This window comes from Denticeps clupeoides, chromosome 3 (assembly GCF_900700375.1).
Source record: "Denticeps clupeoides chromosome 3, fDenClu1.1, whole genome shotgun sequence".
Taxonomy (NCBI): domain Eukaryota; kingdom Metazoa; phylum Chordata; class Actinopteri; order Clupeiformes; family Denticipitidae; genus Denticeps; species Denticeps clupeoides.
In genome coordinates this window covers 32792015-32805051 of record NC_041709.1, presented here as the reverse complement: position 1 = coordinate 32805051, position 13037 = coordinate 32792015, and the positions used below count along the sequence as shown (strand labels likewise).

Genomic DNA, 13037 nt, shown 5'->3' with positions numbered 1-13037 from the left:
TCGGCTGCACCTTCGGATAATGTGAAATCGTGGCCAGCTCTACACAATGCACCGTTAAACAATCTTTTAGTAGTTGAGACAGAAAACAATACCCACAAACTGAATACAGACACAGTTTACTGCAATAGCTTGAAAAATCCAATGGAAAAGGTACAAATTAGATGACCGGTTTCCCCTCCTGTTCTCCTCTCCCCTCCATGGTCTGTTTTTGTGCAGATCCCCACTCACTCTGTCCCCTGCAAAACATCCAGTCGCTTTTAGTATGTAAATGAGCCAGTGTCAAGTTTCTTAGCTGGGCATACACAATGCGATTTTAGAGTCAATTTTGCACGTGTGATAATAAGAATATCTATCCTGTTTGAAATTCGTCCTCACTGTTCATGTGCAAACACAGAAATGAAGAACATGGAATCTCAGCTCGTTCAGCTGTGGCGGACGCAAGCAAATCTTTTTAATGTAGTCTTGCCTACTTATGTTGACTGGAATAACAGGGCGAAAAGCTATTTATATTGGTAAATTAAAGTCATTTTTTCTGACACCCCCCCCTCCCCTTGTAAAGTATAACCAAAAACTGCCTTTTATTTATTTATTATCTTTTTTTTTTTTTACTTATTTTCGAGCAGGGAAGAGCAATATGAGTGGGAATTCGCGACTGGTGAGATAATTAACTAAATATATTTGTACAGTCAATGGGGGACTAGTCCATTGTCCTTCTCACAGTTACAGTCTCGTAGAGGTTGTTTTTTTTTCCTCACCACTGCCTCTGTGTTGCATAGAGCCGACTGGAGGACCCAGACACAAAGTTTACACCCCAACAGCTCACAAAGGGAAAGTTAATGCTGTGAGATGAATAATTTTTTCAACTATGCCAGACCTTTTATTGAGTTGTTAATATTGGCAATAGTGAGAAGTGTTAGGTTTTAATATATTTGACATAGGCCATTTTTTTATAATCTGAGGAATATTCTGTTTTATTTTTAGTTACATTTTTTTATTGCCACCTTGTCCTGGTCAGAGGGTTTGTGTGCCTCGGTGGCGCTCAGCCTTCAGGTGGGACAACCAAGTTGGACAGGTCTTAGGGTCGAGGCCAGACAAAGTGTAATCCAGTTGCATGACCGTTATCCAGAGCACCCCACCCTACCCATTTCCCACCATCTGTTGCCACCATGCGCTCCCCTCACATTTCAGTCAGCCCCCTCATATATGCCTGTCTAGAGGGGTGCTGTACTTCGAGCAGCCAGCCAGATTCACTAACGGCACAACTTTTTATCGAGACTCGTTTTGCCACCACCAGAAAAGCAACATCACTGTGATATGATTGATTATGTGCTGCCCTACATTGATTATGAGACTAATTTAAACACCTTTAATATTGGCACAGTGTAAAATAATTATAATGGAACATCCCTGTCCTAGTATTCTTTGTGTAATGGTCCAATTAGGGTGTGGTATGGTACACTTTAAAAAGGATGGGGCTGTAGTGTTAATGGGGACACAAAAGGGTCTTTCTATATGGAGGTTGCCAAGAACCCTCAATGGTGTGAGGTTCATTTTATGGACATTAAATACAGGGTAGGGCTTCAGGGTAGCTGAAAATAGGCACCTATTCTATCTTTATTTTTAATTGTTCTTGCTTGTTAACCTCTCTGTTACATCAGTACGTTGTGGCACGCTGGGTGATTAATAAATTGCAAGCCTCACTTTCTGCCCTCAAGAGTGTTTAGACAGTATTCTATAACAAAGTGTCATTGAAGAATAATACATGTATCTATGCTTTAATTATATGATTATTAATCACATATTATTATTTTCTCACTGATTCGTGACAAACAAATAATCTGGGGCAGTGGTGGCCCGTGGGGGCTAGCTGTTAAGGAAGCGGCCCTGTAATCAGGAGTTTGCTGGTTCAAATCCCGAGGCGCTGAGGTGTCACTTAGAAGAGCGCCGTCCCCACACACTGCTCCCCGGGAGCCTGTCATGGCTGCCCACTGCTCACCAAATGTGATGGTTAAAAGCAGATACACACCATGTTACTGTGCTGCAGTGTTTCACAATGACCGTGACTTCACTTTTACTTTCATCTCTTTCACTTATTTAAAGATCAAGCTGTTTAATCCAGCCACCGGGGACGGGCATGACCGTGTATGTCTTGGTGCTGGTCCCAAGCCCGGGTAAGTGGATAGGGTCAGGAAAGGGCATCCGGCACAAAACTTTTGCCATGTCAACTTTGAAGACTGGCTGATTTGCTGTAGCTGTCTGCCCCAAAACGGTAGAAGCCGAAGGACAAAAAGAAGAATTGAGAGGTAAAAGCTATTTCAATATGAAATTGACATTTATTTTAATTTAAACTGAAGAATAAAAAGCTAAACATGGACAGGGAGACTGAGTAGAACGGGTGTATAGTTTATATTGACCACATGAAAAGAAAGAAGAGAATGAAAAGGACGGACGCACAGATAATAACAAAGTAAATTTTTAAAAAAGCAACTCAATATTTATATTGCAAGTTTTATTTTATTTTATTGTAAATGCTTCCGAAAAATGAATTATTTTAAATTTGCCTTTTATATGAAAACGAAACTGGACTCACGTGACACTCACTTCCGGTTCCCCGCTTCGCGTCTTCACGCTTCTTTTTCTGTTTCTCCGTCAGCGCTGCAGGCGGGCGGCAACATTTCACGGGGAAACGCTTCTTTCGTCGATATTCGTGCCGTTTTAAAGCGTCGCGTTGGCATATAAAAGACCCAACGTCACGTCCGGTTCCATGTCCACGGGGCGACGCTGTGTTCCGTGTCGCCAGCCTGACGCGACAGGGACAGGACGCGACAGCCTCCATCTTTCTCGCCCTTCCCGTCGTTCCGCGGCTATAAAGTGGACGCTTCTATTCAGGTCGGTTCTGTGTTCCTCGCCAGATTTTCTCAGGTCTTGTGTCTGGTCATTCAGCATCTTTCTTATTTCCATCTCGGCCCGAAAATGACTCCATGTCCGATAAATCTGCTGCTGGAGGACGAGGCTGAGACGCCCACCATGCTGCTTTTTTTATCTTTTAATGAATTTGAATAAATGCGAACGTTTTTTCTTGCATCAGATAATGCACATTTAGAATAGCCTATAAAAAAGATCCAAACCACGTCCTGAAATGTAAAAATAGCTGGAACTGACTGGTGGCGGTCATGTCAGGCGGTGACGTGCCATGAATGGTCCAGTATAATATTCATGAGGTGAAATGCCCCATGCTGACATGTCCTGTCACTTGTTCTTCAGGGTTCCAGGACGGTTTCCAGTCTTTGGCAGAAACCTGCTGACTTGCGGCGTGCAGACCAGAATGTAATACATGTTCCTCTGAAGACGTGTTCAGTTGTTCTTACACCCCTGGACTGCGGTAAAATACTAATACCAACCGGCAAAGGTGAGGAGAATAAGTTGGACCATGTCATTAGCAATAGAGCAACTTGCACAGCTCAAAAATTAAAATGACAGTGATTACTAATAATTTATAACAGGAAAGGGACATTTTACCAGAAACATACCGAAAAAGAAGAATTAACATTTTGTTTAATAATTTGAACATTGAAACCATATTATACTATGAAAAGTAGATTTTTATGGCTAATAGTGGTTTCGTTGGTCTGAGGATCCACATTTAACTGTCTTAGAATTTTGGTGTGAACAGGTCTTTTGGTTTTATTAAGCTATTTATGTAATTGTGAATACATATTGCTTTACTTTGTTTTGATTGAAAATAAAAATTTGGTATGTGAAAGGTTTTTATTTAAATTAATGTTATTTTCTCAATAACTGAGCTGAGAAATTTCAGAATTAGATTTTCAAAAATGTATGTAAGATGAACAGCACAAAAATGAATGGCCTAGTCAGTGTTTTATGAATTGTTACAGATCCGGGTTTGGTAATGTGTGTTTCTGGTAGAAAGTATTTGTATTTGCTCTCTGATTAGATTGGCATCAAAATCTATTAGTTAATGCCTACTTTTTTAATATGAATATTATTTATTATATTGTGAATACAATATAATAAATACTGAATACTGTGAATACTGCAATTTATCTCAGGGACTCTGATGTACCACTGGCATATTAATTAGATGACATTATGAATGTAATCTATAAATTACAATCATTCTTTATGTAGCATTTAACAGAGTCTTATCCAGTGTTACATCAGTGTTTCCTTTACATGGTGATGGTAGTGAATGGTGTTGGAATCTGCAGTGTTGTGGTAATCTGGTCATCCGTTTTCTTTGTGGCCAAAGGTTTTTTAGAATGTCAAATTTTCTAATTCAAATTTTATTTGTCACATACACACTCATACACGGTATGATATGCAGTGAAATGCTTAAGCAACTGCTATAGATCACAATATTGCAAATATTGCAAGTATACAGAGAACCAATACGCAAATATTGCAAACATATTACACTTTTATGTTTTTAACAGTTAGGGTGATGGTGTGCAAATGAGTAAAGTGAAAGTTAAAAGAAATTGTAGAAGATTCTGGGGGGTCGTTGAGTCCAGAAGTGATTGAAAGTTAAAGTGCTGGAGTGTATTAGTGTTCGGTCCTATGAAGTGCTGTGGTTGTTGAGAGCTTGTATAGCTCGTATAGTGTTTGTCAGCATTGAACTATAATTACAAGTATCTTACAAGTTTCAATGGCTGTTATTGACAAGTACATCAAGTTTATGCAAAAAGTCAATTTTTGTAGTCTTGGTCCTTTTTTCAAGACCTGACTTGCTGTCAATTAACTTTTTGTGGGTTTTTCTTGTCCACTGCCTCTTGAGGACTAACCAAATGTTCTCAATTGGATTAAATACAGTTCACTGCCCTCTATTATTCTAATTGTTGTAAAAAAAAAACAATTGAATTGCCCTTTGAATAAATGTGCAGAAAGCCTATGGCAAATATGAAACAGAGTTAAGTAAATTTAAGAAAGGATTGCATCAGCACTTTGCACATTGAATTGCCAGTTGCAAAATGTAGTATCAAATTACATGCTCCAATTGAAAATTGCATTGCCAATTGCAAAATGAACAGTCATTTCAATTTTGTTCTTATACTCTTCCATAGTATTCAGATAGTTTGTGTTCAAAAATGACTTAAAAATGTTTTTCTTTGCAGAAGATGGAAACTAAATTCATGAAAGACCTAGAAAAGACAGCTGAAGAAAATCCGGACCATTTTACACAAATGAAGAATCACTTTGAAACCAGCTCAACTGAAGCTGCCGGAGAGGAGTCTTACATATGTGGTCTTTGTGCTGAGATCATAGATGCACGTGATCTTCTAAGTCATCAGGAGATGCATAATAAAGAGAAGCCCTTCAATGGTGAACAGTGTGAGATGGGATTTTCACATGCATCGATCTTTATAAAGCAAGAAGTGACTGAGCCTGAGGAGAAGCCCTACCATTGTGAAGAGTGTGGTGAGAGTTTTTCAGAAGAGTCGCTCTTGAAAACACACGTTGACGAGAAGCCCTTCAGTTGCATAGAATGTGGGATTAATTTTTCAAGTAAAGCAAACCTTAATAGACATAACTTCATACATGCTGGAGAGAAGCCCTTCCAGTGTGATCAGTGTGGGGAGAGGTTTACGCGATCGGGAACCCTTAAATCCCACAAGCGGGTGCACACTGGCGAGAAGCCGCATCAGTGTGTCCAGTGTGGCATGAGTTTTTCGCGCTTGTCGAGTCTTAAAATTCACCTGGTGGTGCACACTGGGGAGAAGCCCTACTGCTGTGGCGAGTGTGGGAAGTACTTCTCACGAAGAGCTGACCTTCAAAGGCACCAGACGGTGCACACAGGCAAGAAGCCCTACCAGTGTTCACAATGCAGCAAGTCTTTTTCGGTATTGCTCAATCTCAAAATTCACCAGAGGAAGCACACGGGCGCCAAACCCTACAATTGCATAGAATGCGGCAAGGGCTTCACGTTTAAAGCTCAAATGAACGCCCATAAATTGATCCACACCGGAGAGAAGCCCTTCCAGTGTGACCAGTGTGGCAAGAGGTTCACAGAATCCGGAAACCTCAAGTCCCACAAGCGGGTGCACACGGGCGAGAGGCCACATCAGTGTCTCCAGTGCGGCATGAGCTTTTCGCGCCTGTCGAGCCTCCGAATTCACCTGGTGAAGCACACCGGGGAGAAGCCCTTCCGCTGCGAGCAGTGTGGGAAGAGCTTCTCCCGAACGATATACCTCCAGAAACACCAGACGGTGCATACGGGCGAGAAGCCCTACCAGTGCGCCCAGTGCAGCAAGTGCTTCAAACAATCGGCGAGTCTTAAATTACACCAGAGGATGCACACCGATATTAAACCCTACAATTGCAAAGAATGTGGGAAGAGCTTTCTGCTGAAAGAGCTCCTGAATACACACAAGTTGATTCATGCTAGAGAGAAGCCCTTTCGCTGCGAGCAGTGTGGCAAGAGGTTTCTGCTATTAGAACACCTTGAAGTGCACCAGAAGAACCATACTGGAGAGAAGCCCTTCCATTGTGATCAGTGTGGGAAGAGGTTCATGCATTTGAGACCCCTTCAGAAGCACCAGCAGACACACACTGGAGAGAAGCCCCACCACTGTGGACAGTGTGGGAAGAGCTTCTCACAAATCGTATACCTTCAGAAACACCAGAAGACACACACCGGGGAGAAGCCCCACAAGTGTGAAGAATGCGGGAAGAGCTTTTCTCAGAGAGGATACCTACAAAAACACCGGAAGCTGCACACCGGGGAGAAGCCCTACAAGTGCGAGCAGTGCGGGATGAGCTTTTCGGAAAAGTCCCACCTCCAGATACACCAGAGGGTGCACACAGGAGAGAAGCCCTACCACTGTACGGTGTGCGGGAAGAGCTTCTCACAACGGCCCAATCTTAAAACTCACCAGAGAACACACGCCGGTGAGGTCAGCGGATTCGCTGTGTCCAGTATGGCGTAGGGCTGCTCGGTTACCATTATGTTGCGATGTGCCGTTGTAATATGATGAGTGGCTTGCCTAGCAATAAAAGCTCACGCTCACTAATTCATAAATCTTTACGTCACTGCAAAAGTTATTATCCTAATACTTCAGCTTAGTAAAAAATAAATGATAAATTATTACTGGTTTCGCTCTAGAACAGGTACATTGTAAGAAAGCTGTAGTACGCGTGGTAGTATGTAGGAACCGCTGTACATATTAATGGGATGTTTTAGGTGCTGATACGAATTTGTCGTGTTGCCTGATGTCGTTGCGTTTTTCTACTACAAGCTCACCGTCGCCCGACTCCATACCCATTCCCACCCGGGCTGCTGTTGTGATGTCACACACGCGACTTGTAAAATGCACGGGGTGCGTTAAGAGAGCCGCGGCGGGCGTGGCTTTGAATGGAGTCAGGACTGAGGATAGAACCCTGTGGAAAATAATAAAAGAAAAACCTGCAATAAATAATAAGCGCTCTGTATTTATTTTTGGGGAGAACAGGAGTTAGCTCTGCAGTTTTATGCGGGTTGTATACGCCTGTACAGGCTGTGACTCGTACGGAAACGATAGGTAATGTACACTACTCACAATACATTGGGGACATTGTGAGAGACTTAGTCGACGTCATACATACGGTGTTTGTTGCACTTCAGACCTTTTTGGGATAGGGAGGCAATTATATTGGGGTGATGGACACACGTCATTTTGTGTTTTCCATGTAATGGTGTCATTGTGTACAGGTGTGCCTTATATTGGGGCCAATACCATTTTACAACCTCAATGTGGCATCAATTTCAACATTCTGTGGGTATAAAAAGCTGGTATTGTCAATAGGTCATTCCAAGTTCATCATTCAAACAGCCGTGAACACACAACGTCACTTAACGGACGATCACCGTCACCTGGCCATGGCACCTTCGGGTCGGTGGCAGGCAGCCAGATCAACACACAGAACTACTGGCAGAGTTCATGACAGACCCACGAGTGACCGACCGCAATGATGACCAGGACCTCAGGACCTATTCACCCAGACACCATTACGCAACTGCTGCAGGCCCGTTTACGGGATGCGATGGGAACTAGGGTTTCCAGACAAACCATTCGCAACCGACTCCACCATTTTGGTTTGAATGCCAGATGACCTTTGCAGGTGACCCCAGAACAGCTCAGTCACTGAGTATTTTCAAACGGCAGCTCAAGACCTTCCTCTTTAGAGAATATTTAGATGAACTTGTAACCTTCTTATTGTCAAACTTATGTATAGAAACTACAACAGAGTGAATAAAAAGATTGTATTCATAGTTGGGAGTTCTAGTGAACCAGAACTGATCACTTCATCGATGGTAACATGGAAGCACGTTGTAAGTCGCTCTGGATAAGGGCGTCTGCCAAATGCCTAAAATGGAAATGTAAATGACACCAAGACGCCGCCGTGAACGTTTGCAGTGGGCACAAGACCATGTGACCTGGACAATGCAGCAGTGGTCTACAGTGCTGTTCAATGCGGAGTGTCGCATCAGCGTTGCTGGAGAAGGCAAGGTGAGCGATACGCTGAGGTCAACATGGTCCCCAGGGTCTGCTTTGGTGGAGGAGGTGCAACATTCTGCGCAGGCATCACCACTCGGCGCATGAGTCACGTGGGACCACCCCCACGTGACCTGGCAGCACTGCGCGTAGCACTTGTGGAAGAGTGGAAATCATCGCCTCAGAACGAACAGCATGAGGCGTCGCTGTGAACCTGTCATTGCGGCAAATGGTGGAAACACCAGCTACTGACCTTTTTGTTATTTGGGGCTATCCCTGTTATTGTCTAAATTTTTGTGGAAATAAAAATTAAGCTAATGAAAATTGTGTTTTTTCTCACACATTATTAATAATATCAAAGGGAACTATTACTAATTATTATAAAATCAAGATGTTTCACCCAGTCGCTGGGGAGGCCGTGTCAGTGTGCTTCTTGTGCCAGCCTGGGTAAATTGAGTGGGTCTGGTCAGGAAGAGCATCTGGTGAAAAACTAGACTGGTTTATTCACTGCATCAACCCCTAATGGGAGAAGCCAAAACACTAAGAAGAAGAATTTAAAGGTAAAGCTATCTTAATTTAATCTTTAGAATAAAAATCTAAACCCGAACAAGGATAATGGTGTCATTGAACAAAGCAGGTGAGGTTTTTATTGAACACATGGAAATAGAACAGAATGAAAAAGACGGAAAGAACACAGATGATAATAAAGTAAATAATCACAGGAGCTCAACAGACGCTTACTAAATATTTATATTTAAAATACATGCAGAGTTACAACTTTTTATTCCTAATTCTTTTGACCTGTAAATTATTTTAAAAGGTTAAATTGTGCTCCACAATTAATAAACTTACTTTTATAAAAATGAAACTCGACACGAACAAGCACATGCTGGCAGTCACGTGACACTGACTTCCGGTTCGCGGATTTAAATCTTTACGCTTCTTTTTTTAAGCGGCCTCTGATGTTTCTCAACCAGTGCTGCATACAGTCGGTAAAATTTACGGGTGAAAAGAGTTTTAATAAATACCCGTGACTTTTTAATAATGTGATGATACTGTAAGCGACATGACGTCACGTCCGGTTTGGGGTCCGCGGCGCGACGTTTATCTGTTCCGCTGCTGTTGGTTCGAATAAAACCCCCAACTCGGTACCTTCCGACAGGGACAGGACTCGACAGGCTCCATTATTCCCGTCGTTCCGCGGTTATAAAGTGGACACTTCTTTTCAGGTCGGTTCTGTGTTCCTCACCAGTTTTTCTCAGGTCTTGTGTCTGGTCATTCAGCATCTCGGCCCGAAAATGACTCCATGTCCGATAAAAATGCACATTTAGAATAGCTTATAGAATGGTTCACATTTTGTCTAATGCTTTATCCAGACTACTTTTTGAAAGCTGTGCGTGTTTAGTGTGGTATACAGAACTGTATTTGTCCCCGAGGGACAGCTCACGTATAACACTTGTTACAATAGACACAACATATGACACACAATAAAATGTTCCTTGTATTGCGCTATGAACAACGATAAATAACTGTACATAACAGGAGCAGTAAAGTGCATCGTTTAAAAAGTGTGTGTGGTGATAACGGTTGTTCTGGGGGGATGTCCAGAGTTCAATAGAAGAACAGCTTTAGGAACAAAGGCGACCTTCCTCCTCTGTGTCCTGCAGCCGGGACATCGGAGCTGGGGGAGGGGAGGGGAGCCACTCAAAAGCATAGTTCAGAGGGTGTGAGGGGTCTCCAATGATCTTGAGTGGCAGCCTGCATGTATGCATTATGCCAAGGTGCCACTGAGCAAAGCACACTGTTCCCCGGGCACCTGTCATGGCTCACCAAGGGTGATGGTTAAATACAGAGGACACATTTCATTGTGTCATCGTGTGCTGTGCTGCAGTGTTTCACAATGACAATCACTTCACTTTAAACAAAACACTTCTCTCCATTAACTCCAGCTTCTTCAGAATTCTGCTGCTTGTGTCATAGGTTGTACTCCTTCAAGAGCACACGTCGCTCCAGTTCCCCTACATCTTCATTGGTTGCCAATACAAGCTAGGATGAATAAAAAAAAATAATTCTCACTTTAAGTGCATCCATAACCTTGCCCCTCCTTATTTATGTGACCTGCTTCGTATCGCCCATGTCATCTTCAGCCACTCATCTTATTATTCCTTTATTCTGATCACCATTGTTCTGCTCCTTGGCTCTGGAGCTCAGGATGACATTAGGATTCTCTTCCTGTTTAAACGGACTTATTTGCTTTAACTCAGTTTGACAACAATAAAAATCAATGTTTATTTTTCTGCTTTTTAAATAGGGCTGCACGATTTGGGGGAAAAAGACATATTGCGATTATTGAGATCAATATTGCGATATGATAAAGGACACTTGCTTGGATATCAATGAAAAGTCGCATACTAATAGTGAAATGTTTAATTTCAAAGTGAAACATACAAACTACTTATAACAACCTGAAATGCCCAGTGCTTTCAAAATGCAATTTTCTACTAAATTAAATAAATCACAAAAAACTCTTTTACATTACTGTCGAACGACAAACCCTGGTAAGGCTAAACAACTGTTTTGATTATATTTGGCCATTATAAAATCCCATATTATAGTTCTTACGTTTAACCAAAACGTTGTTTGGAGGCTGACTTGAACACAATTAACTAAAGTTAACTAAACAGCTAAGAACAGTCTAAATAGTTAATGCCTACGTTTAGCCAAAACGTTGTTTGGAGGCTGACCTGAATACAGGAATGCATAGCTTTGGTATATGCTTCACGCCACAGCAGAGCCTATCGCAATATGGCGGCGACGTTGACGTACGATGCAGCGTCTAACCATATGTCTCCGAATCCAAAGTCATGTGACCAAACACGTCACATGTAAAGTGTAGTGATTGTCACATGTGATACACAGCAGCACAGCACACGTGTGTGGGGACGGTGTTTTGCTCAGTGGCACCTTGGCGGATCGGGATTCGAACAGGCAATCTTCTGATTACGGGGTCGCTTCTTTAACCGCTAGGCCACCACTGCATCCGACTGAAGTGAGATTTCAGTCAGCTCGCAAACTTTGAGAGAATGGATCGGATATGTTGCCGATCCAATCCATGTACTAATCATTTAAATTGCAGCTTTTTGCGTTCATGTAATCGCACAGACTGACATCGCGATTACGATTGCGATTAGATTAATCGTGCAGCACTATTTTTAAACTTATTTTATTATTCTGTAAAGTTACCTTGGGCTTTAGAAAGGCTAAAACTTTTCTATTAGATGGAACTGATTAGTGATGGTAATTTAATGCGGTGATGTGCCATGAATTGTCCAGTTTAATATTCATGAGGTGAAATACACCATGTTTACACCATGTTCTGTCTCTTCTTCTTCAGGGTTCCAAGATGGATTCCAGTCTTTGGCAGAAACCTGCTGACTTGCGGCGTGCAGACCAGAATGTAATACATGTTCCTCTGAAGATGTGTTCAGTTGTTCTTACACCCCTGGACTGCGGTAAAATACTAATACCAACCGGCAAAGGTGAGGAGAATAAGACATAATATGACATAACCATGTCATTAGCAATAGAGCAACTTGCACAGCTCAAAAATGCAAATTGCAGTGATTAGTAGTATACAAATAATTTAGAACAAGAAACTATACGCACTGTTTTCTGTATTTGCAGACAAATAAAGATTTCATTCATTAATTTGAACATTGAGACCAATGAGGGCATATTATTATAACAACATACTAGGAAAAGTATATTTTTATGGTTAGTATCTTTTAGTGTGACAGGAGCTGATGTTCAGATATTTACTTGGAAAATGTAACAGTGAATGTAATTCTTCACTGCTTGTTTTAATTGAAAATCAAATGAGTTTTGTTTTTGATACAGACATTTTGAAATGACAAGCGAAAGGTTTTTATTTGAACAAATGTTATTATCTCAATAACTGAGCTGAGTAATATTAGCATTAGATGACAAAAGTGTGTGTAAGGAAAAAACAGCACAAAAATGAATGGCCTAGTCAGTGTTTTATGAATTGTCACAGATCCGGGTTTGGTAATGTGTGTTTCTGGTAGAAAGGACCACCTCAAAGTATTTGTATTTGCTCTCCGATAAGACTGCCATCAAAATCCATTAGTGAATGCCTACTTTTTTTATATGAATATTATTTATTACTGATTGTCATCCACTGTGAATCCTGCAGTTAATCTCAGACTCTGGTGTACCACTTGCATATTACTTAGATGGCATTGTATTTTATAGGTTACATTCACAATCGTCCTTTATGTACACTCGTACATAACTTACTCAGTGTTTCCTTTAGGACAAGATGATGGAATTTGCAGTGTTGTATTCGTCTGGTCAGTGGCAGTGTGTGATATGGGCGACATGGGTGGTTGCCCATCAGCAATTTTCTTCTGTGCACGCCCATGCTGCCCAGATATCATTTTTGTCGGACTGCATTTTTGTGGGACTGCATGGCCACTTGTCGATTTATCTATTCCCTGTCTCTGGGGAGTAAAAGGGTTGAAGATTCTA

At 41.7% G+C, this 13037-nt stretch overlaps 2 protein-coding genes across 3 annotated transcripts in view; both read left to right on the top strand.

Moving 5' to 3' along the window:
* Nucleotides 1-13037, top strand: part of LOC114785683 (gastrula zinc finger protein XlCGF7.1-like) — a 31860-nt gene that overhangs the window by 16173 nt on the left and 2650 nt on the right. The gene's annotated exons all lie outside the window — the stretch shown is intronic.
* LOC114785707 (zinc finger protein 160-like) lies at nt 1980-7740 on the top strand. Of its 2 annotated transcripts, XM_028972230.1 has the most exons (4): nt 1980-2303; nt 2654-2889; nt 3265-3409; nt 5133-7740. In XM_028972230.1, the coding sequence occupies exon 4, from the start codon at nt 5136-5138 to the stop codon at nt 6942-6944; it is 1809 nt and encodes a 602-aa protein (XP_028828063.1). In that variant the 5' UTR covers nt 1980-2303; nt 2654-2889; nt 3265-3409; nt 5133-5135; the 3' UTR covers nt 6945-7740. The 2 variants fall into 2 exon arrangements, with proteins under 2 accessions (XP_028828063.1, XP_028828064.1); XM_028972231.1 differs by lacking the exon at nt 2654-2889.

Bases quoted from the DNA above. Each gene is read 5' to 3' on its own strand.
- LOC114785707 (XM_028972231.1), top strand. From the start codon at position 5,136: ATGGAAACTAAATTCATGAAAGACCTAGAAAAGACAGCTGAAGAAAAT.